Raw genomic sequence first — 23,384 nt, 5'->3', positions numbered from 1 at the left:
TATTTGTCTCCTTTCCTGTTGACAAGCATTTAGTTATTTAGTTTGTTTCCAGGATTTTGCACTTGTGAAAAGTCCTGTTCTTTTAATTTTAATAATTTCCTATTTGTATCCCAACTTGTTTTTCATTGAGAAAAGAGTCTACTGGAAATATTATTCAGAGTAAAATGGGTGAGATAACTAAATTTCTCAGCCAGAAGGTGTTCTGATATATGATCTTGACCAAATTATCTATAATTGACCAGTAGGAGCTGACTGATACAAAATTTGAGAGGTTGTTTTAATCTATCATTTAATATATTTCCAGAAAATTGCTTGCTTTTAAATACGTATGTCAATAAAAAATTATGCCAATCAATGTTGGCAATTTAATGTTGACCATTTTTTTTAATTTATTTTTTTTTAAAGATTTTATTTATCCATTTGACAGAGATCACAAGTAGGCAGAGAGGCAGGCAGAGAGAGAGGAGGAAGCAGGCTCCCTGCTGAGCAGAGAGCCTGATGCAGGGGCTCAATCCCAGAACCCTGAGATCGTGACCTGAGCTGAAGGCACAGGCTTAACCCACTGAGCCACCCAGGCACCCACCTTGACCATTTTTGTTCTATTTTGTTGTTTAGGAGAAAAATGACCTAAAGCGTGCTGGATTCATGCTTCAAGAAGCAGATAAACTGGGCTGCAGACAGTTTGTTACTCCTGCAGATGTGGTTTCAGGCAATCCTAAACTTAATTTAGCTTTTGTAGCTAATCTGTTTAACACATACCCATGCCTACACAAGCCTGATAATGACATCGATATGAATTTATTGGAAGGTATGTTCTTTCTGCCTTTAATTGCTTCACTGTTTGTATCTTCTTGTGGTAGTGACCTACTTTGCTGTCAGAGGTAGGGGATTGTGGTGGGAGATGCAGTGTGTAGGCATGTGCATTCATTAAAAAGTTCATATTAAGAAAAGTCATTCTTGGTTTTGTTGAAAGAGAATGCTGGGGTAAATCTTACTTGTCTGTCATCTCTCCATCAGTGTTTAGTAAAAACTATCATACATTTAAAGTAGTCTCTTAAATGACCACATAACATAACTCCACCACCAATATGGACAATGAATTATCTATTGGAAAAATAATTATTTTGTAGCTTTTTTTCCTCCTTTAAAAGCTACAGTTTGACTCCAGTATTATTCTCTTTTTAATGTTTTTAAGGTACATGAAAAAATTTTAAGTATTCATTACTTGTCTTGTTGTGTGTGGGCTATTGTTATCTGTCTCATAATTTATAATACTTTCCTGTTTTGCTTTGTGAAATGCAGATTTGACCCCTCCTAATGTAGGTACTGTATTTAGTACTTTTCTATACTCTATAAATATGTTCATTCTGAACCCTCTTTTTATTAGTACCATTTATTCTTTCTATCTGGGTTGATTCTATCTGATTTATTTTTTGCATTGTTCATGCTGTGTTTTTTCTGTCTTAATATGCCTAAAGAACGACAACAAGGAAGAACACAAATGAAACTGAATTAGAACAGCACATCAAGGCTTGATTATGTAAACTCTCCACTGAATTTGCCTTCTATAATGATGGGATATTGTATATGTAAACACACCAAAAATCAGTTTTGACAATTAGATTTCATGATGTAAAGCCTATATTCCTCTCCTTTAAACAAACGCACTTATCTTTTATCACTAGTAAAGGATCTGTTTAGGTTCTATTTTGTATTACTTAGCTATGTTACATTTCTTGAATGTCACTGAAGCTTACGATATATGAATTGTCATAATGACAAAAACATTCTTGTTATCTAGTTCTTTCTCCCTATCTTTGTTTCCTAGCCTGTCTTCTTTTTTGTTATCATACTCTCACATGCATACCCAAACCCACATTGGTATCAGAACTAAAGGTGAAAACAGTGGCAGCAGTCAGAGGGAGGGGCCCATCCTAAAATAGTCTCACCAGTTGCCCTGGTTTGGAGAAGGCAGTCTTCAAGTAAGGATTCTTGGTTGGGAGAATTTGATGTTGCAGTGTCCTTTCTCTCACAGAACCTGCCTTACTCCCTTCCTTCCCTGGGAGGGGGTTAGAATGAGAAATAAGTTTCACGATCTTCTCTTTTGACTGCCACAACCAGAGTTCCAATATCCTTAACACTTTATAATTGCATCTTCTTGATTAATGAAAGAAGTTTCAGATTTAACAAACACGTTCTTTGAGGAATATGATTAATTCAATTCACTCTTCCCGAGGTCTAGTAAAATAAGGACTATATTCTCTACATAGATATGTAATTGAGAGGGAAGATAAAGATTATGTTCTCAATATAAAAAAAAAAACTATATTCTCCACAAAGGTATGTAATTGAGTGGGGAAATAGATAAAGGAGTAGATTTTTTGGCAGAGAAATTGAGGGTGTGGGATTAGAACTTAAAAAAAAATAAATAAAATGGAAGAGTGCTAGGTTTTTATCAGTCTGGAAAACTTCAAAATCCCTCTGTATCTTACAAGAGAAGGCATTGTTTAGAGTGGCATATTAAAAATGATCTGCTTTTTATAGTCACCGAGTTCTTGCTAGATATCTTTTCCAACTTGCTCGCTCTCTTATTTGTCATGTTTGAATTCTTTTGCTAGTGTTCAGCATGCTTTTGGAATTTTTCAGTGTGAATAGGATTGCTAAACATTTCCATTAGTATTTCCTCTATTTATATAAGAAGATACTATGGGAAATATTTATCAATCATCTTTATTTAGAACATATGTATATCCTTGATACGTCTGCCAAAAATGTATTTGACTCAACTGTCAATTGGAATTTTTCCTCTCTAAATTTGTTTTTATGGATCCTTATGATAGTTGAAGCTTGACCTTATCACAACCCATATTCATATTCTCATTGCAAAGAATTTTATCTGTCTGGAATTAGAGAAAATTAAAAGCCCAACTAAATAAAAAACCTTCATATTAAACTGAGCCAAATATGTAGACTTTGTATAGAGAGGCCATCTCAGAATTCATTTGTGGTGATAGAAAATTCATAGGTCATGTTATTACACTTTGTTCAAATTATGGGTCCACCATTTAGTATCTGAATGACTTCCATGAGCTTTGTTTTTCTCATCCACAAAACAAGATTAGTAGTACTAATTTTGAAGAACTAAAGAGCAAGTTAAAATGACCTTTCATGAAGGAAAGAGTTTAGCATATAGTATGTCCTCAGTAATAGGTTAGAAAGAGGAAAACATCACTTAGCACATTTAGTGAGTGTTAAATATATGTTAGTTCTTTTTCTTTCCTCTTAGTAGTCTCATTGTAGTATATTTGTTATTTTTTTTCTGGAACTTTTATCAATTGCAGATATCAGTTTGGCCCTAAAATTGAAATGTTTTATAGTCTTTCTATCTTTTATGTCAGCAGTGAACATTTTACTTCTAAGATTGCTTTAGTTGTCTGCAATATGAACAACATTCACAATCTGGAATACATATGTTTTTGTAATGCTTTACCATGGCTCTTGCACAAATGCGTAGTGCTTTTGGCTTTGAGCATTTATTTACCAAGACAACTTGAAATGCTGTTAGATAAATAAATGCTCACTTACATAATCTATTTTACTTTCCAGGCATCAGAAATGAAAATAGTAACAATATAAGAGAACAATGGGAAGAAATATGACACCCTGAAGCTCGTAACAGTTTCAGAACTCAGTCAAAATACTAGTGTCTTTTTAAATCTTATTTGCTGTACCATCAGGTTCAGCAGAATTGGGATGTTATTTCAATTAAAAATGAGACTATTGTTACATTATTAGTGTTTTTAATTTTAAAACATAACTTGGATTTTCCCAGAAGGAAATAATGTAACATTTCCATAATTACTAGAGAAAAACCCATTACAGACTGTAATAAAGAAGCAGCTCAAAGGTAAATCCAAGTCACATGCATCAAACTGTTGATGATAGTATGCTTATATTTATATTGCTTTGAGGAAAGTTATATATAATTTGTACTTGTTTAATAACTCCTACAAAGAGCAAGCATGATTTCTAGTAATACTTGGTTTAACTTGGTTCTTTTTTAAATGGTTTTCAAATAGGTTATTTATCATAAAGTGATAGTGGCAGATATAGCAGACTGGTCAGTTACCTTTTTTTTTTTTTTAATTAATTTTTTATTTTTTATAAACATATATTTTTATCCCCAGAGGTACAGGTCTGTGAATCACCAGGTTTACACACTTCACAGCACTCACCAAAGCACATACCCTCCCCAATGTCCATAATCCCACCCCCTTCTCCCAAACCCCCTCCCCCCAGCAACCCTCAGTTTGTTTTGTGAGATTAAGAGTCACTTATGGTTTGTCTCCCTCCCAATCCTTATGCGGGCCCAAGGGAATGGAATTTAAATTATATGGCTACACTGTTTAATAGATCAATAATTAAAGTAGATTCTGGGAACACCATTAGGTAGTAGCATAGAAAATCAAACGAAATTATAGTGGACAGGTTATTTCCTGAACAGCATCACAAAAACCAGAATCCTTTATATTTTACAAGGTTTGGTTTCTCTTCTGAGTGTGCAGGGTTATTTTACCTGTGGCCCTTATTCTGAAGATGATTGCAGGGGAAGCTCCATAGGAATGGGTCTCTGGAGCTCAGATGGTTATAGATTTAGATGTATCCTTGTTCTGGGAATCCCACATGAGTCAAAGTCTAGAGAGTGACCTGAACTTGCCTATAGTTTAGAAGTGATGATAGGTGTAAATGTTTGTTCACAAAGTGTTTTTCACAAGTCTGGTGATGAGGTGTAAGTTAGGACATTCCATTGCTCCCTTCCTTTGCTGAAAACAGATAATACTACAGATAGTCACTTGGGATTATTTGCAGTCTAGGGGATGAACAGAGGGCAGACATGGCAAGGAGAGTATATTCACTCTCTGCTACTTTGTGGTACATGATAGCCCATGTTTTTCTTGCAGATGGTGTGAGCACTGCAGCAAAGGGAATGCTCAGGGAGGTTAGGTAATCACAGGTTAAATAAGAGTGCCTGCAAGGAGTTTCTCTAACTGAGGTGATCTCTGAGGTCTATGGACTTTCTAGGATTAGATAGATGTCTTTCTCTTAGCACCCTGTGTGGGGGCTACATCAATCTAAAATAACTCATGAAACCTGTAAAATAGTTATATCCCTTCATTGCCTATTCTTGTATTACCTATAATCCCGTCTCCCCTTCATTGCTGTTTGGTATAATTAAAATGTTAGTTTGTATGTCAGGAAACTTCCTTGTGTAAAATAAAAACCTGTACAAATTTAGAAACACTGCATTGGGAAAAGCACAGCTTTTCTTTTGTGTTACTGTGCTGATATTACCCCGAATGCTAAAAGAGTTTTAATTTTTAGCCAGTCCATTTTGCATGTAATCATAACTACAGATAAGACCATGTAAGTTTCTCTGTCACTTTCTGGACAGAGAAACCCATGACTCAGTAGTTCACAGACATCAAAGAAAGGACTCTAGATAGAGAACTTTAGAGCAAATGGAGGCCTATATAGATAGGGCAGGGAAGGGACTTTGGCGATAAGACTTACTTTCCCCCCAAAAGATGGCAGTATCACAGAAACCACTGAAAAGTACGTTTGGCTGGTTTACACCTGCCAGGATGGTTTAAAATATATTTCTTACTGCATTTTTCCCTGAATCATCAGTACAAACTTGTGTCTACTCTAGGAGAGAGCAAGGAAGAGAGAACATTTCGGAACTGGATGAATTCCTTGGGGGTCAACCCATACATTAATCATTTGTACAGGTAAATATTTTATTGCGTTTTAGTTTTATGGCCAGAGTCCAACTTTTCTAGTTTCACACCTTAGGTACATTTACATTAGTACATTTTCTAAAAATCACAGGAATTTTAGCCAACATTTAGGATTTCAGGATCCTAGAAATTGACAATACAATGGATTTTTTTAAAAAAGGATGGTATTTCTTAAAAGGATCAGAATATGATGGTAGTTATAGTTTCTGATGATGTAAACAACCAATTTGGTAAAGATAATCCCTCTTACTCTTTTATAATTATTGATCAGAAAAGTAAAAATTAGTAGAATAGAGTAGTAATATTTTATAAATTGTTCTTATCATTGTGATCAGTATTTTATTTTATTTTTTTAAAAATTTTATTTATTTATTTGAGAGAGATCACAAGTAGGCAGAGAGGCAGGCAGAGAGAGAGAGGAGGAAGCAGGCTCCCTGCTAAGCAGAGAGCCCGATGCGGGGCTCGATCCCAGGACCCTAGGATCATGACCTGAGGCGAAGGCAGAGGCTTTAACCCACTGAGCCATCCAGGCGCCCCATGATCAGTATTTTAAATTATAATTCACACTTTCTATTTGTGCCAAAATCTACCTCACTTTTCCTGTAATTTGTTGCAGATATTTGCTTCTAATTTGCAGAAATAACTTGCTTTCCCTGAGTAATTGTGATTTATCTTACTCTTTCTTGTTTAAAATGACAACACATTTTCAACATTGGTAGGACTAAAAAATATTTTACTGAACATTTTCTGTGCTATCTGGTACTGCTAACAATGTGTCTTTCTAGGTTTGTATAAGAAGAGACCTTCCTTCTCTCTTTATTATAGGAGCTACCAGCCTGCCTTTAAAACTGGATAAGAACTCAACTTTTGCAAAATTGTATATTAATAATTTATACACTAAGGAAACTCCTTAATGAACAATAACTGAATTATTATTTAAATATTGAACTTAAGTCTAATGCCACAAAAGACCAATTCATTGGCTAATTGAAGATTTATGATATAGTAATTTCTGCTTCTTGGTGTATATTCAAAGTCTTGTTAAAAATCTAAAACTAGAGCACTGGGGTGGCTTAGCCGTTAAGCATCTGCCTTTGGCTCAGGTCATGATCTCAAGGTCATGGGATCGAGCCCTGCTTCGGGCTCCCTGTTCAGTGGGGAGTCTGCTTCTCCCTCTCCGTTTCCCTCTGACTTGTGCTCATTCTCTCTTACATAAATAAAATATATTTTTTAAAGATTTTATTTATTTATTTGACAGAGAGAGATCACAAGTAGGCAGAGAGAGAGAGAGGAGGAAGCAGGCTCCCTGCTGAGCAGAGAGCCCGATGTGGGACTCAATTCCAGAACCCTGAGATCATGACCTGAGCCGAAGGCAGCGGCTTAACCCACTGAGCCACCCAGGTGCCCCCAATAAAATATTTTTTAAAGATTAAAAAAATTAAAAATTAAAAAAAAATCTAAAACCAGGGCTCCTGGTTGGCTCAGTTGGTTAAACGACTGCCTTTGGCTCAGGTCATGATCCGGAGTCCCAGGATCAAGTCCCGAACTGGGCTCCCAGTTCCATGGGGAGTCTGCTTCTCCCTCTGACCTTCTCCCCTCTCATGCTCTCTCTCTCAAATAAATAAATAAAATATTTCCAAAAAAATCTAGAACCAGTACTACCTTATGGTAACTGGCTTTGATGTGATGGACTAATATTTGATGAATCCTTTAAAAGTGTGTAAATTCTGGCTAGATGGCAGAGATAAATATCATTTAGACTAGAATTTTTATTATAGTAGGAAGGCAGTAAAGGAATCAGATACTGGGGGTACAGATAAATGATGAGGAGAGGGATAAGATCTTTATAGAATAATGTAAAAGAATGTCTATAATATATATTTGAGAGAAAAGAACAATATGTCAGGGACAGCTGGGTAGGACAGTCAGTGAAGCGCCTGACTCTTGCTTTCAGCTCAGGTTGTGATCTCAGGGGTTGTGATTTTGGGGTTGTGAGATCGAGCTCTGTATGGGGCTCCACACTGAGTGGGGAGTCTGCTTAAGATTCTCTCTCCCTCTGTCACCCCCATCCCTGCACCCCCTCTCTAAAATAAAGAAATCTTTTTTAAAAAGAAGAAGAATAGGTCTTGTATGATTCCATTTTTATTTTAAAATTGAGTGTATACTAAGCATTGCTAATATTGTTTATTTATTTGTTTTGGAAAAACTGGTCATTATACTCAGTGTTATGTTATTATTTATTCTGGTCTCTATTTTATTTATTTCTGATCTTTCTTTATTATTTCTTTCCTCTACTAAATTTTGGAAGAGTTTCTTTTTCTAGTTCCTTGTAGTGTAATGGTAAGTTGTTTATTTGAACTCTTCTTAATATAAGCATTTATAGCATAAAAAAAATGTTGGGATTAAACTTCTTTCTTGCAGAAAATTTGAGTATACACACATTTGTATATGGAGTTTTTAAGAACCTGGAAGGGATGAATACCAAACTGTATGCACCCTGGTTAGTCGGATGGAGAATAGTGAGAAGACTTATTTTTAATCTTAGTGACTTAATATACTTGCCTTTTTTTTTTTTTTTCACAAGCACGTAATTTTCAAAGTAAATTTCTTTTTAAATTAAAAAGTAAATTTCATACTAGGGGACTAAGATCTGTTGAGTGAGACCCATGGTAACTTTCTCATAAATGTCATGATCTCCAGAGTCCTCCTTGGTTGACAGTGGAGGAGAGAATTGACAACATTTTTTACTCAAAGTCCTGAAGTACTAGCATAGGACTTCTAGGCACATGTAATTCTATTTTGGAAAAGAGAATTCAGAAAATTCTCAAAAGTTAACATAACCCTCAAGAGAACTGTCATATACAGAAAAATAGTGGCCAGAGGTCTAGTTGGCACCAGAACCATGTGTCCATGAATTTGTGTCTGGATCATATTCCTAAACCCTAAGTTATTTTAACCACTCTTCTGCAGTACACCAGATCTAAAGCAAACCAAAGCATTAGCATAATTTAGATTGATTTTAAATGAAAATTCTCTCCCCGTACAAGTTATTTAATATATTTGAAGAACTGTTAGTCCTAGAATTTTTCTATGACTGGTTGGTTCAGGAATACATCTTGAATTCTCTGGAAATCATTTCAACTCTCTGGGCTTCAGTTTTCCTATTTGCAAAACATGAGTAATAGCTCACCAAATAGAAGTAAAAGTGAATTCACTTAAAGTAAAAAAGAAAAATTCAGAGCAGATACAAATCCTTTAGTAACTTTTTTATATGAAACTCTCCATGTGCTTTTATAAATAACCAAGTCAGTTCTTAATTGCCTTCATAATAGATGTTATCTTTCCATCACTCAGCACAGGGTCCAGTCCCCTTCATTGCCATAGGGTGTACATCCAGGGTTGCAAAGTAACTTTCATATGAATCTTAGCAAAAAAACTTGGTGAACAAGTTGTTGAGAGAGAAAAACGACAAAATACATCATAGAGTCAACAATTTAAAAAAAACCAATTGCTGTTGCTTTATGTCCTTAGCATACAGAATTGAAAACAGACTCAATGGATATACTTTGAGCATCTCAGAAGAATGTGTTTTTCTGAATCCAAAGTAGAACTATTCTTACTTCAGTAACGCCAACTTGCTCATAAATTCCTTCCTCTTAATCCTCATTATTTAACATGAACAGCTGCCTACTTTGTAGCTATTGTGATTTTGTATATTTTAAAAAGTTTTAAAAATCACAATACATAAGTAATACATGAATGTATTCTCACTGAACAAGTTTCAGGAAATATGTGACTATGTAGAATGAATTAAAACATGATAATACTTCGCTTACATCTCCCATAATCCTTTTTTTCCTGCCCAGAGGTATTGCTATTAACAGTCCATAGCACATATAGGTACTTAAATACTCTCAATTTTGAAAATGAGTTTTATATATAGTAAACTGTATGCTGTGTTCTGCCACTTGCTTTTTAAAATGTAATCTTATAAAACTTTTCATGTTAGTACATAGAGATAGACTTTATTTCTTACTATGGACCAGGAGTCCATGGTATAGATAGTTTATTCAGCAGCTCCCTACTGCCAGGCATTTAATTTGCTTCCAAATTAATGAATAATGTGGCAATGAATGTCTTTGTACTTATTAATTTTGTAAACATATATTAAAATTTTTGGAGAGATTCCTAGATTAGAATTCTGGGTCGACCATTGAATTCTGCTCCTGAGACCAACATTACACTGTATGTTACCTAGCTAGACTTTAAAATTAAAAATTGAGAAAAGAACAAAAAAAGAAGTTCTGAGTCAAATGATCCATTTTGTTTTTTTAAGATTAATTTTAGAGAGCAAGAGAGCACGCGCACGTGAGCGAGTGGGGGAGGGGCAGAGGGAGAGAAGCTCAAGCAGATTCCCTGCTGAGCATGGAGCCAGACATGGGGCTTGATCTCATGACCCATGAAATTATGACCTGAGCCTAAATTACAAGTTGGCCATTTAACTAACTGAGCCACCTAGGCACCCTTGTCTTTGTCATTTTTTAAGCATTAAATGACCGTGTTGTGTTTTTGAAGACCTAAGCCTACCTTCATTGTGCTTAATAAAATTTCCTCCTCCTTTATCATCTTTTCTTCTTGTTTTAGTGACCTTGCAGATGCTTTAGTGGTCTTTCAGCTTTATGAAATGATCCGTGTGCCTGTCGACTGGAGCCAGGTCAACAAACCTCCTTATCCTGCTCTTGGAGGGAACATGAAGAAGGTGAATGAGATAATCACCAAGGATATGTTGTTATTGTTCTAATATGAAACCAAGGATTTGGAGTTTCATAAAGCTTAGTAACATGTGGCTGTTCCCATGATTCTGATTTAAACCAAAATGTGTTAAGCTTAAGAGCCCTTTTAAAGATTTTATTTATTTATTTGACAGAGAGAAAATCACAAGTAGGCAGAGAGAGAGGGAGAAGCAGACTCCCTGCTGAGCAGAGAGCCCGATGCGGGACTTGATCCCAGGACCCTGAGATCATGATCTGAACTGAAGGCAGCAGCTTAACCCACTGAGCCACCCACCCAGGTGCCCCTTAAGAGCCCTTTTATAAACATGCTTTAATAAATGTTTGGAAAGATGAAGACAGTTCGCTTTATGTAACTGCTTTTGTCTTTAACAAGTTGTACTTAATTTTCTTGGAGGTGCATCATATCTCTTTCCTGAATTATAATCCCCAGAACTTGCCAAATCTTTACTGGTTATTTGTTAATATCTTTCAACAGACATTTACTGATTACCTACTATCTGTACAGTGCAATGCAGAATATAAAATAGTACAAAGCATGGAGTTGGTCTTCAAGAAGCCTAAACAAATTAGATGTGTGTACAAACAACTGTAATATAGTGCAACATATATAGAAGCAAGTATTATGAGTTCTAAGGAAGAAGAGGCCACAGTTTTCATTTATTTTGAGAGGTTCATGCAGGAGGTGGTATTGGAATAAGGGTTTCAGAAAGGAGGCTAGAGGTGAGGCTGAGGATCAGGAAAAGGGATAGTGATGGGGACATATAAAATGCATTTCTGGGAATTGGGGGGAATATGTTGGCTGTAACAGAGGATTCCAATAGGAAGAAGTAAGTATGAACCCTAAAATTTCAATTGGAGCCAGATGTTGAGAACCCTGACTGTCAGATTAAAGAGCTTGCATTTTAAACTAAAAGTAATGGTATTACTTAACTAAAATGGTATTACTTAAACTAAAAGACTAAAATTGGGGGGAATATGTTGGCTGTAACAGAGGATTCCAATAGGAAGAAGTAAGTATGAACCCTAAAATTTCAATTGGAGCCAGATGTTGAGAACCCTGACTGTCAGATTAAAGAGCTTGCATTTTAAACTAAAAGTAATGGTATTACTTAACTAAAAATGGTATTACTTAAACTAAAAGAAATGGTATTTCCTTCTCTGGCTGACTTATTTCTCTTAACATAATACCCTCTAGGGTATCCATATTGTCACAGATGGCAAGATCTCATTCTTTTTTATGGCTGAGTAATACTCCATTGTGTGTGTGTGTGTGTGTGTGTGTGTGTGTGTGTATCACATCACACATCTTCTTTATCCATTCGTCTATCAATGGACACTGGGTTGCTTCTGTGTCTTGGCTATTGTAAATAATGTTGCAATAAACATAGGAGTGCAGGGATCTTTTTGAATTGGTGTTTCCATCTTCTTTGGGTAAATACCAGTACTGGAATTACTGGATTGTGTAGTTTTTTATTTTTAATATTTTGAAGAACTTCCATAATGTTTTCCACAGTGGCTACACCAACTTACATTCCCACCAACAGTGCACAGCATTCCTTTTTCTCCACACCCTTACCAATACTTGTTCTTGTCTTTTTCTATTTTTTGGAATAGTTTGGGAAGAAAATGTACTAACTCTTCCTCCCTCCCTCCCTTCCTACTTTCCCTCCTTTTTTCTTTAAATGTTTGGTAGAATTCACCCGTGAGTCCATCTGGTCCTGGACTTTTGTTTGTTGGGATATTTAAAAAATTTTAAAAATTTAAATGCAATTTAACATATACTGTATTATTAGTTTCAGAGGTACAATTTAGTGATTCACTGGTTGCATACAACACCTAGTGTTCATTACTTCAAGTGTTGGGGGATTTTTGATTACTGATTTAATTTAATTACTACTTACTGGTCTGTTCAGATTTTTTCCCAATTCAGTTTTAGAAGATTGTATGTTTCTAGGAATTTATCCATTTTTTCTAGGTTGTCTAATTTGTTGGCATATAATTTATGTAGTAGTCTCTTACAATCCTTTGTCTTTCTGTGATGTACACTCATTACTTCTCTTTCATTTCTGATTTTACTTGAGTCCTCTCTCAAGGACTCCTTTTATTTGCTTCCTGTCTCAAGGACTCTCGAGGACTGTTTCTTGATGAGTCTGGATAAAGGTTTATCAATTTTGTTTCCTTTTCAAAGACCGAATCTTGGTTTCTTTTAATCTTTTCTATTATTTTTTAAGCCTCTTATTCACTTATTTCTGCTTTGATCTTTATTATTTTCCTTCCTTCCTTCTACTGACTATGGGCTATGTTCTTTTTCTAGTTCCTTTAGGAGTAAGCAGATGCAAAATTTAACAGGTAAACAAAAATTAAACTACTTATTTTATCTGGAATATTAATTATGAGATGTCACAAGTGAATCATATGTAAAATGCTTCCTTTCAACAAATACCAGCTGCTTATAGAATGAAACATAAGGCTGTAATAAATTCAAGGTGTTTAAAAAATGAAGCAGTACTTTCATGACAAAGTATCATGGAGGATTATTTTATGGACTTTGGGCACTCATCACTTTGCTTCATTTGTAAAGTTCATAAAGCTGCACCACTTAAATAGTCTTTCTTCATTATTTCTCCAGTATTTCTTTTCACTTGGAAACCTGTATCCTTTCATGTAATTTTTCTCATTTTCCAAATGATTTAAACTTCACTTTTCCCAAAGCATTTGAAGTACTTGATAATCATTTTTCCCATTAACTCTATGAAACTGCATTCTCCAATTTTTTCTTACTTCCTTTGTGTTTATTCTTATCTTTATTCTTACCTAGTCCTCATTTTTGAGCCTGACAACTCTAGAATTTGCAAGGCTCAGTTCTTGGCCCACTGCTCTTAACTTTCTATATTTACATCCTCAGTGAGCAGATCCATTTTTAGAGTGTTAAGTAGTACCATAAGCATGACTTATCTCTAGAACTGAGTTTCTTATTCTTTCTCTAGTTTGGTACCTCTCTAGATCTTAGAAGTTTTGCCAAATTTGGAATCAACTGTTGCCAAAAAAATAGAACACCTGGGAGGTGGGGGGATAAGGATAGGGTGCCTGGGTTATGGACATTGGGAAGGAAGGGTATGTGCTATGGTGAGTGCTGTGAAATGTGTAAGCCTGATGATTCACAGACCTGTACCCCTCACACAAATAATACATTATATGTTAATAAAAAAACAGAACACCTCTTTTTCCTTATATGAGCATCAATTTCTAGGGACCCTTTTGTTGCTAGTCATTCCCACATCTTAGACTTCTAGTAACCCTGAGCACCCTTCTCACCATCATTCCTCTTAGGAATTTTGGTCTAACTAACTATAAAATAGACAGCCCTTCATGGAAACACATTTTGCATGAAAATGATTATTATTACATTTGGTAGAAAATTCTGCCATTGAAACAGGTGTCAGTGGAAAATATCCTGGATTTTCTCTCTTCTGTTCACATTGTTACATAATCTGAACTTTGATGCTATTTTCTATAAACTGGGTATCTATTTGGTTGTTTTTCAATTCTGTGCATTTCTATGGCATATATTTTTAATAGGCCAAATAAATCCATAACTTAATATAATTACTAGGAAAAAGAATTTTAAAATATTGTTTCCTTATATTTTGAAAAAATGTATACCTACCAAAGATCTTATTAAACTTATTGAGAGAACCAGGCAGATGCTATAGCAGGACCAAAGGATCTTTCGTGAATTTTTATTTGTAACAAACTTATCTTTGGAAATTTGGATTTTCTTTTTCAAGGAACAATACCCATTTATTTTTGCAAATTCTGTTATTGTCTGCTCCCTTTCTCACCTTTCCTAGAAATACCTTCTTAGGAAAAAAAAAATGTATCTATGTATCTCATATTGAATTGTTTTGTAATGAAATCATAACTAACTTGGGAAAGAAAATCAGAAGAAAACAGTTACACTGTTTATACTGTTTTTCTTAATTAAATGTTTATTCCAAAAAATATTTAGTAAGCACTTTTTACTACTGGTGGTGTTATAAGATTATGAGAGCCTACAATTTCACTGGAGAAAAGGATTCTAATACCTAAGAATTTACACACAACACACACACACACACATACACATATAACCCCGAGATAAAAAACTGGAGATAATAAATATCTATATAGACTGAATAGACAAAAAATTTGCTAGAGAAAAGACTTAACTGAACTTATAACCCCAGAAAGAAGTAGGTAAGTAAATAATTTACTCGGTGGTCATTTGTAAGATTCTTACTGTAGGCAGGGCACTGTGATGGGTTCTGGTCAGGGGGTGGAGAAGAGTATGATATAGATGTACATGTTATAGGTTTTGCCCTTTAAATGGAGGCTGTCTAGGGATGCTGCGTGACTCAGTTGGTTAAGTGTCTGTCTGTGGCTCCGGTCATGATCCCAGGGTCCTGGGACTGAATCCCACATCTGGCTCCTTGCTCAGTGAGGGGCCTGTTTCTCTCTCTGCCTGCCACTCTCCCTACTTGTGGTTGTTCTCTCTGTCTCTCTCTGACAAATATATAAATAAAATCTTTTTTTTTTTTTTTTTAAAGGAGCCTGTCCTGTGGTTGACAAAAGAAAGTACATGGATTGCTAAGTAGAATGTGGTACATAAGCATTACAATATAAACATTGTTGGAAGTTCAATAAGGGATAGATTTTTATCAGCTGGTATAGTTAGGGTTAATAAGACTTTGTTGAAGAATGAGGGTTAACAGCTAAATTTTGGAAGATGAGTAGTATCTGGATGGAGAAATGGGAGATGAAGTTTTAGATTCTTAATGAAACAATTTCTTTATTCCTTAATTTTAAATTTAAACAAAACTGTATTTTTTTTTGCCTTTTTTAAAATTTATTTTTTATTTATTTTCAGCATAACAGTATTCATTATTTTTTCACCACACCCAGTGCTCCATGCAATCCGTGCCCTCTATAATACCCACCACCTGGTACCCCAACCTCCCACGCCCCCGCCACTTCAAACCCCTCAGATTGTTTTTCAAAGTCCATAGTCTCTCATGATTCACCTCCCCTTCCAATTTCCCCCAACTCCCTTCTCCTCTCTAACTCCCCTTGTCCTCCATGCTATTTGTTATGCTCCACAAATAAGTGAAACCATATGATAATTGACTCTCTCTGCTTGACTTATTTCACTCAGCATAATCTCTTCCAGTCCCGTCCATGTTGCTACAAAAGTTGGGTATTCATCTTTTCTTTTAACTCTATTAATGGAATGTAGGAAACCTAGGTTTTTAGTCACAGCTTTGTCGCAAATAAACTATGTAATCTTGGACAGTCAACTTTATTTATTTTTTTTTTTTTTAAAGATTTTATTTATTTATTTGACAGACAGAGATCACAAGTAGGCAGAGAGGCAGGCAGAGAGAGAGAGAGGAGGAAGCAGGCTCCCCGCTGAGCAGAGAGCCCGATGCGGGACTCGATCCCAGGACCCTGAGATCATGACCTGAGCCAAAGGCAGAGGCTCAACCCACTGAGCCACCCAGGCGCCCAATTGGACAGTCAACTTTAAGAGTAAGATCTTAAAACTTTTTAGCCAGTTGTTTCTCTGTCTAGGTTAACTGTTCAGTGCTTTGATATCTTCAGCTATAAAAAGGGAATAATTAGGGGCGCCTGGGTGGCTCAGTGGGTTAAGGCCTCTGCCTTCGGCTCAGGTCATGATCTCAGGGTCCTGGGATCAAGCCCCGCATCCGGCTCTCTGCTCCTCAGAGAGCCTGCTTCCTCCTCTCTCTCTGCCTACTTGTAGTCTCTGTCTGTCAAATGAATGAATAAAATCTTTAAAAAAAAAAAAAAAAGGGAATAATTATAAAATGGGAATAATAATTATTTCCTTAATTTCAGTGTTATTATGAAATGATATTCTGTCATATAAATAGAAGGTATCCTCAGTTATTTTTCAACTGACTGAACAGAGCTGGTGTAATCAAGAGATATATTTTTAAAAACATGTTTTTATATCAGAATGTTTACTTATTATTTATAGATTGAAAACTGTAACTATGCAGTGGAACTTGGGAAGAATACAGCTAAATTCTCCTTGGTTGGCATTGCTGGGCAGGACCTAAATGAAGGGAAGTCAACACTTACTCTGGCATTGGTATGGCAGCTGATGAGAAGGTAAAGGCTGATACGTTTACAGCAATACTATTTCCTTCAGTAAGTCATATGAACTAAATGTTTAGCAGTTTTTGAGAATAATAAATGGAAAAATTTACAATGTAAAATGTTTGTAAATGATTTACCATTGATAATATATTTTGTTGAAAAGTGGGTCAATCTCTAGAATCAATCACTTTTATTAATACCTTTGTATTTGTAAGGAGTTGTTTTTGTAAAACACCATATATAGTTTTTGTTTTTGATTACTGAGCTTTGCAACTTTGGACTGTGACTGTGACTAAGTGCAAATACCTAATATTAGAAATATTTATTAGAGCCAAAATATTTAAATATTTATCTAAATATTGATATAAATGATGTGAGAGCAAATTTCATCCCTTTCACTCTCAAATATACATCTTTTCTATTACAGGTACACATTGAATGTATTATCAGATCTTGGAGAGGGTGAAAAAGTAAATGATGAAATTATTATTAAATGGGTCAATCAGACTCTTAAAAGTGCAAAAAAAAATACTTCTATATCCAGCTTCAAGGTAATCAAAAGCTACTTAAAATTTTGTTTTTGTAAGAAATTAAGGTTAGGAAGGAATTTTTATTGGAAATTACACTGGTTTAGGTCCAGAGTTACATTAGCATTATATATCAGAAACACAAGTTATGAACTTAGGCTTACTAGTTATTTGGCATCTGTAAAGCAAAAATATAGTTTGAATTCTTATATTTTTGATTGGTTGTCCTATTGAGAGTCAATGCAGGTTAATATTATCAGACTCTGGTCATCTAATCTTAAAAAAGAAATAGAATAGAGCCAAAAAAACAATTGTCAAATGAAAAAGAAAGATTAAAAAACAACAACATTGTTTATATAGGACCTATAATGTTTTGTACTCCCTAGCAGCAGACTCAGAATTGTATTGACATCATTTCCAAGGCATAACAGAGCCAGCCAAAGCGATTCAAGTGGGAATTGAGAAAACTGGTAGGAAAAAAAAAATCTTGTCATCTGGCTTCATAATAGCACTTAACACTCACTTCCAAGCATTCGTGGATGATTCATAAAGCACTAAAAAATGTAATCTGTGCATACATACCCACTAATTTTCATGCATTTCCATTGTGTTTCGCTTTTGCATGCAACGTGATGTTAACTACAAATAAGCATGTCTGCTTGTACACATTAATTCAGTGAGCCTTGTGTTTGTGATTTTATTATGATATGTGAGAAATCAGCAATTTGGTGGTTTTGTTTTTAGTGAGTAAGAGTGCAAACAAATGAAACCCTAAGCTCTCTTATGAGTTATCTAACCCTCTTTAGTTTTTTCTTTTGCCTTTGTTCTATATATTTAACAACATTTTAGAGCAGGAGAAATGCCAGAAATTGATAAATTCAATCTTTAATAAATACTGAGCCTCAAAGAAGTTTTAACAGGACAGATGGAATATATAGCAGAGATGTTGCTTGAGTTCTAGTTCAAGTATGTTTCTCTTTTTGCCATCTTGGAAGGAACTAATGACTTTGAGTTTTTATTGTTGCTTATAAAAAAAATGAAACAAGTTTTCAGTCCATGATTTGTTTTAGACATAAAACACAAAAACATAGAAAAGGGAACATATGAAATCCCCTAAGTGATAGTTACTCACTAAAACTTGTAATGATATTTTATGCATTTTACATTATTTGATAAAAAATAATAAGCATGTATATACTTAAATACAATGAGAAGATATTTAGAAACAAATATTTTTGGGGCTCTTACTATTAAGTAACATTTATAGGTAAAGGTATAGAGTATAAGAAATAATTTGGCCCTCAAAGTGTCCATCATTTATTTGAAAGAACAGAGTTTTCATAACTGGAATTTTCATAACAAGCTAGGAGAGGGTGCATCTTGAATAAAGGCAAGTCTGAGAAGCTTACAAGTAGTAGTTTGGCTAGAGAGGATAGTTTGTAAGGGTGTAGTGCTAGATATAGTCTGGGTCAAGACTGTGGAGGAATCTTGCCTTAATAAAAATTTATTGGGGCACCTGGGTGGCTCAGTGGGTTAAGCCTCTGCCTTCAGCTAAAGTCATGATCTCAGGGTAATGGGATGGAGCCCCGCATTGGGCTCTCTGCTCAGTGGGGATCCTGCTCCCCACCCCCCCCACCTGCTGCTCTGCCTACTTGTCATCTCTTTCTCTGTCAAATAAATAAATAAAATATTTAAAAACAAGTAAAAGTTTATTGATATCAGAAGTAATGTAAAAAAAAAAGCTACTATTTTAGGAATACACTTCTTTTTTTCTTCAAGATTGATTTATTTGAGAGAGAGAAAGAAAGTGCACAGTATCCATGAATATGGACATGTGGGGTGGGGGCGGGAAAGAGGGAGAGAACCAGACTTCTCACTGCCATCACTGCTTGAACCAAAATCAAGAGTCAGATGCTTAACCGGCTGAGTAACCTCAGCATTCCTAGGAGTACTTGTGTGAATGTGTTGAGCAGGATGGATTGGAGGAAAAAGGTGTAAATTCAAGGACAGTGCCTAGGAAGTTGAGGCAAAACTCAAGGTGTGAAATGATAAGGATATGAGGAGAGTTGGGGGTGGGTACTGGGAATGTTAAGAATGGATAGCTATTCCTTACACCACACACAAAAATAGACTCCAAATGGATGAAAGACTTCAATGTAAGACAGGAATCCATCAAAATCCTTGAGGAGAACACAGGCAGCAACCTCTTGAACCTCAGCCACAGCAACTTCTTCCTAGAAACATCGCCAAAGGCAAGGGAATCAAGGGCAAAAACGAACTATTGAGACTTCAACAAGATCAAAAGCTTTTGCACAGCAAAGGAAACAGTCAAAAAACCCAAAAGACAACTGACATAATGGGAGAAGATATTTGCAAATGACATATCAGATAAAGGGCTAGTATCCAAAATATATAAAGAACTTATCAAACTCAACATCCAAAGAACAAATAACCCAATCAAGAAACGGGCAGAAGACATGAACAGGCATTTCTGCAAAGAAGACATCCAAATGGCCAACAGACACATGAAAAAGTGCTGAACATTACACAGCATCAGGGAAATACAAATCAAAACCACAGTGAGATGCCATGTCACACTGGTTAGAATGGCTCAAACTGATAAGTCAGGAAATGACAGGTGTTGGCGAGGATGCAGAGAAGGGGGAAGCCTCCTACACTGTTGGTGGGAATGCAAGCTGGTGCAGCCACTCTGGAAAACAGTATGGAGGTTCCTCAAAAAATTGAAAATTGAGCTACCCTATAACCCAGCAATTGCACTACTGGGTATTTACCCCAAAGATACAAATGTAATGATCCGAAGGGGCACGTGCACCCAAATGTTTATAGTAGCAATGTCCACAATAGCCAGACTATGGAAAGAGCTTAGATGTTCATCAACAGATGAATGGATAAAGAAGATGTGGGATGGATGGATACACACACACATACACACACACACACACACACACACACATAAATATTATGCAGCCATCAAAAAAACTGAAATCTTGCCATTTGCAACAATGTGTATGGAACTAGAGGCTATTATGCTAAATGAAATAAGACAATCAGAGACAATTATCATATGGTCTCAACTCATTTGGGGATTTTGAGAAACAAGACAGAGGATCATAGGGGAAGGGAGGGAAAAATGAAACAAGATGAAACCAGAGAGGGAGACAAACCATAAGAGACTCTTAATCTCAGGAAACAAACTGAGGGTTCTGGGAGGGGAGCAGGGTGAGAGGGAGGGGGCGGCTGGGGGATAGACACTGGGGAGGGTATGTGCTGTGGTGAGCGCTGTGAATTGTGTAAGACTGATGAATCACCCTGAAACAAACAATACATTATATGTTAATTAAAAAAAGAATGGGTAGCTATTTTCTATTGCAAAAGAACAGGTAGGATTTGACTTCTTGATTTAGGGAAGCACAGGAGAGAGAGGAATTAAAACTTTATAGGCCTGGGTAATTGGAAAACAGATAACACTAACAAATGGGAATGTCAGGAGGTGCATTTGCTTTCTGGAAAAGGTGAGGACTTAAGTTTTAAGCTTGTTGGGTAATGTTCAGGAAGTGAGCTGGATGAAAGGAAATATTAAACTGGGAATACAGACTTGATCAGTTGAATAGAAGAGATAGTTGATAGTAAGAGTATACAAATTCTTTAAGGGAGAGAGCTCAGAAAGAAAAGCAGACTTGGGAGTTTTACTTAGAACAGAGGTAGCAGAAACGAAATGCAGAAGTGCTTGGCATTTATTTAGTAGATGCTCAGTAATAAAATCTGTAAAGAGACTAAATTTAGAAATGTGGCAGCAAATGCTAAAAAATAGTTGGGGTGAGGAGGCTTTTATTCTACCTGTAGAAGGCACAGGTGGAATAAATACAAAATTACATTTGAAGGCTATAATAAATGGTACTAGTAAGAGTCTATTTATCATAATCAAGGCAGTGCTATACTGAGAAATTTTAGAAAAGACAAATTTATCCTTTTTAGTTGCAAAGTAGTTTTCCCTCATCAAGAAAAGGAAGTGTATGAGCACTGAATAATATATGGAATTGTTGAATCCCTATATTGAACACCTGAAACTTTGTGTTAACAACACTGAAATTAAAATAAAAGGAAAGAAATAAAGAAGTGGTATATCAGCCATAACAATAATCATTGAGTCCTGTATGCTACCATGTTAAGCACTTTATGTTCCTTTAAATTCTCTCAATAAGTCTATAAGCAAAAGGAAGAGCATTAGAAAAGTTAAACAACTTGTCCACTGTCACACAACTAAGAATTGAGCCGAATAGCTGGATTTCACATCAAGATCTAACTGCAGGTTGAAAGCCAAGCTGTAATTGTATGACCCTGGATTTGACTTCAGTTTACACACTTTATTAGCTGAGGGACATACTGCTCATTCATCTCATAAATATTCAAAGCCTACCCTATATCAGATGCTTTGCATCACTGCAGTTACATTATGTCCTCAGAGTGCTCACTGTTCAGGAAAGGAAGCAAATAAGAAAATAGGAACCACTGTGTGGGGTGTCAGCATACTATAAAACCTGGCTAAGGAGAGTAGGAAGCACATGAGAAGGGTGTGTTTTATAGAAACCTTAGCAGTTTTATACTAACAACTGGACTACATCTCTTGATGAATAAAACTGAATTTACTACTGGCTCATCACGTAGTATCTGTGTGACCTTGGGCAAGTTATTAATTTCTCTATGCCTCCGTTTCCCCATATTAAAAATGGAGATATTAATAGTATCTATCATCTGAGTTTGTTATCAAAATAAATAAGTTAACAAATGTAAAAAGCTCAAAATGCCTGGTGTGTCTAAAGGGCTCAGTACAAGGGGCTTACTGCACTACTGGAATGGCAGTATATAAAGAACATCAAATTGGAGAGGTTCCTTTTGAATGTTTTAGAGAACTCTGGCTGCCACATCACTGTGTTTCCGCTTCTTTTTTTTTTTTTTTTTTAAAGATTTATTTACTTATTTGATAGAGAGAGAGAGAGAGAGACCACAAGCAGAGGGATAGGGAGAAGCACGATCCCCACTGAGCAGGGAGCCCAATGCAGGACTCAATCCCAGGACTCTGGGATCATGACCTGAGCTGAAGGCAGCCACTTAATTGACTGAGTCACTCAGGTGTCCCTCCACTTCTGCTTTCAATAATGACACAAAAACAATGGCATGGAATGTTCTAATAGTAATGTGTCTCAAATTAAGAGAAAGGGATGGTATAATTCATTTTCTTGAAAATCAAAAAGCCAAACTCTAGGCTAATTGTCTTTGAGAGTCTCAACATTGTTTTACTTTAAGTAATTTCTTTATAATAAACTTAAGGAAAGTGAAAGGAAAGATGATGAAAATGTACTTACATACTAAACTGATGGTTTTATTGTAAATCCTACTCCCTTGTCAAAAGAAGAATGTCTTACTGATAATATACAAATCAGGAGTTGGAAGATAGGCCTGTTTTCTTGGAAATAGTAAGATAAGGGATCCAGTATAGCCCTTGAAACTTAAATCTTTCATTCAACTCAGTAAAAGTTTTTCCCAAGGTAAGTCATAAGGGAATAGGTGAAAACATCATTCTTTCCTACATCTAGGTGAAGAAATATTTAAAATATCACAAAAGGGCATAAATTTTTGGCTATAAGAACTGCGGACCTTATATAGAACATGGTGATTTCAGTTAACATTATATAATTAAAATTTGCTAGAATAGAACTTAAATGCTTTTATATATATATATATACACACACACACACACACACACACACACACACATATATGTGTGTATATATATATGTAGGTGATGGATGTGTTAATTAGATGAGAGTAATTCTTTCACAACATATATCACATATTCAAGATGTACACTGTAAATGTCTTACAGTTTAATTTGTCAATTATAATTCAATAAAGATGAAAAAACAAATGAACAAAATAATTTTCCTAAATCTTAAAAAGAACCCCACAAATATGTAAATAAGTAATCAGATTGTAGCACAATTAAGCCACTTGTATGTTTTTGAATCATCATAGAAAATTGAAAAGTACATAGAAATTTTAAATTTCTAATAGAATGGCATGAATCGTGT

General features: G+C 35.5%; 1 protein-coding gene across 5 annotated transcripts in view; it reads left to right on the top strand.

The window, feature by feature from the left end:
• PLS1 (plastin 1) overlaps positions 1-23,384 on the top strand; it is a 116,344-nt gene that overhangs the window by 81,717 nt on the left and 11,243 nt on the right. For 4 of the 5 annotated variants that reach the window (XM_032346866.1, XM_032346856.1, XM_032346847.1 and 1 more), the window contains 6 exons: positions 616-808; positions 1,303-1,323; positions 5,711-5,789; positions 10,443-10,557; positions 16,626-16,759; positions 17,175-17,298. In XM_032346866.1, the coding sequence (XP_032202757.1) occupies positions 616-808; positions 1,303-1,323; positions 5,711-5,789; positions 10,443-10,557; positions 16,626-16,759; positions 17,175-17,298 (666 nt within the window). The remainder of the gene's footprint in view (positions 1-615; positions 809-1,302; positions 1,324-5,710; positions 5,790-10,442; positions 10,558-16,625; positions 16,760-17,174; positions 17,299-23,384) is intronic. The other variant, XM_032346872.1, reaches the window with a different exon arrangement.

This window comes from Mustela erminea, chromosome 1 (genome assembly GCF_009829155.1).
Source record: "Mustela erminea isolate mMusErm1 chromosome 1, mMusErm1.Pri, whole genome shotgun sequence".
Classification (NCBI taxonomy): domain Eukaryota; kingdom Metazoa; phylum Chordata; class Mammalia; order Carnivora; family Mustelidae; genus Mustela; species Mustela erminea.
This window is presented reverse-complemented; position numbering and strand designations above follow the sequence as displayed.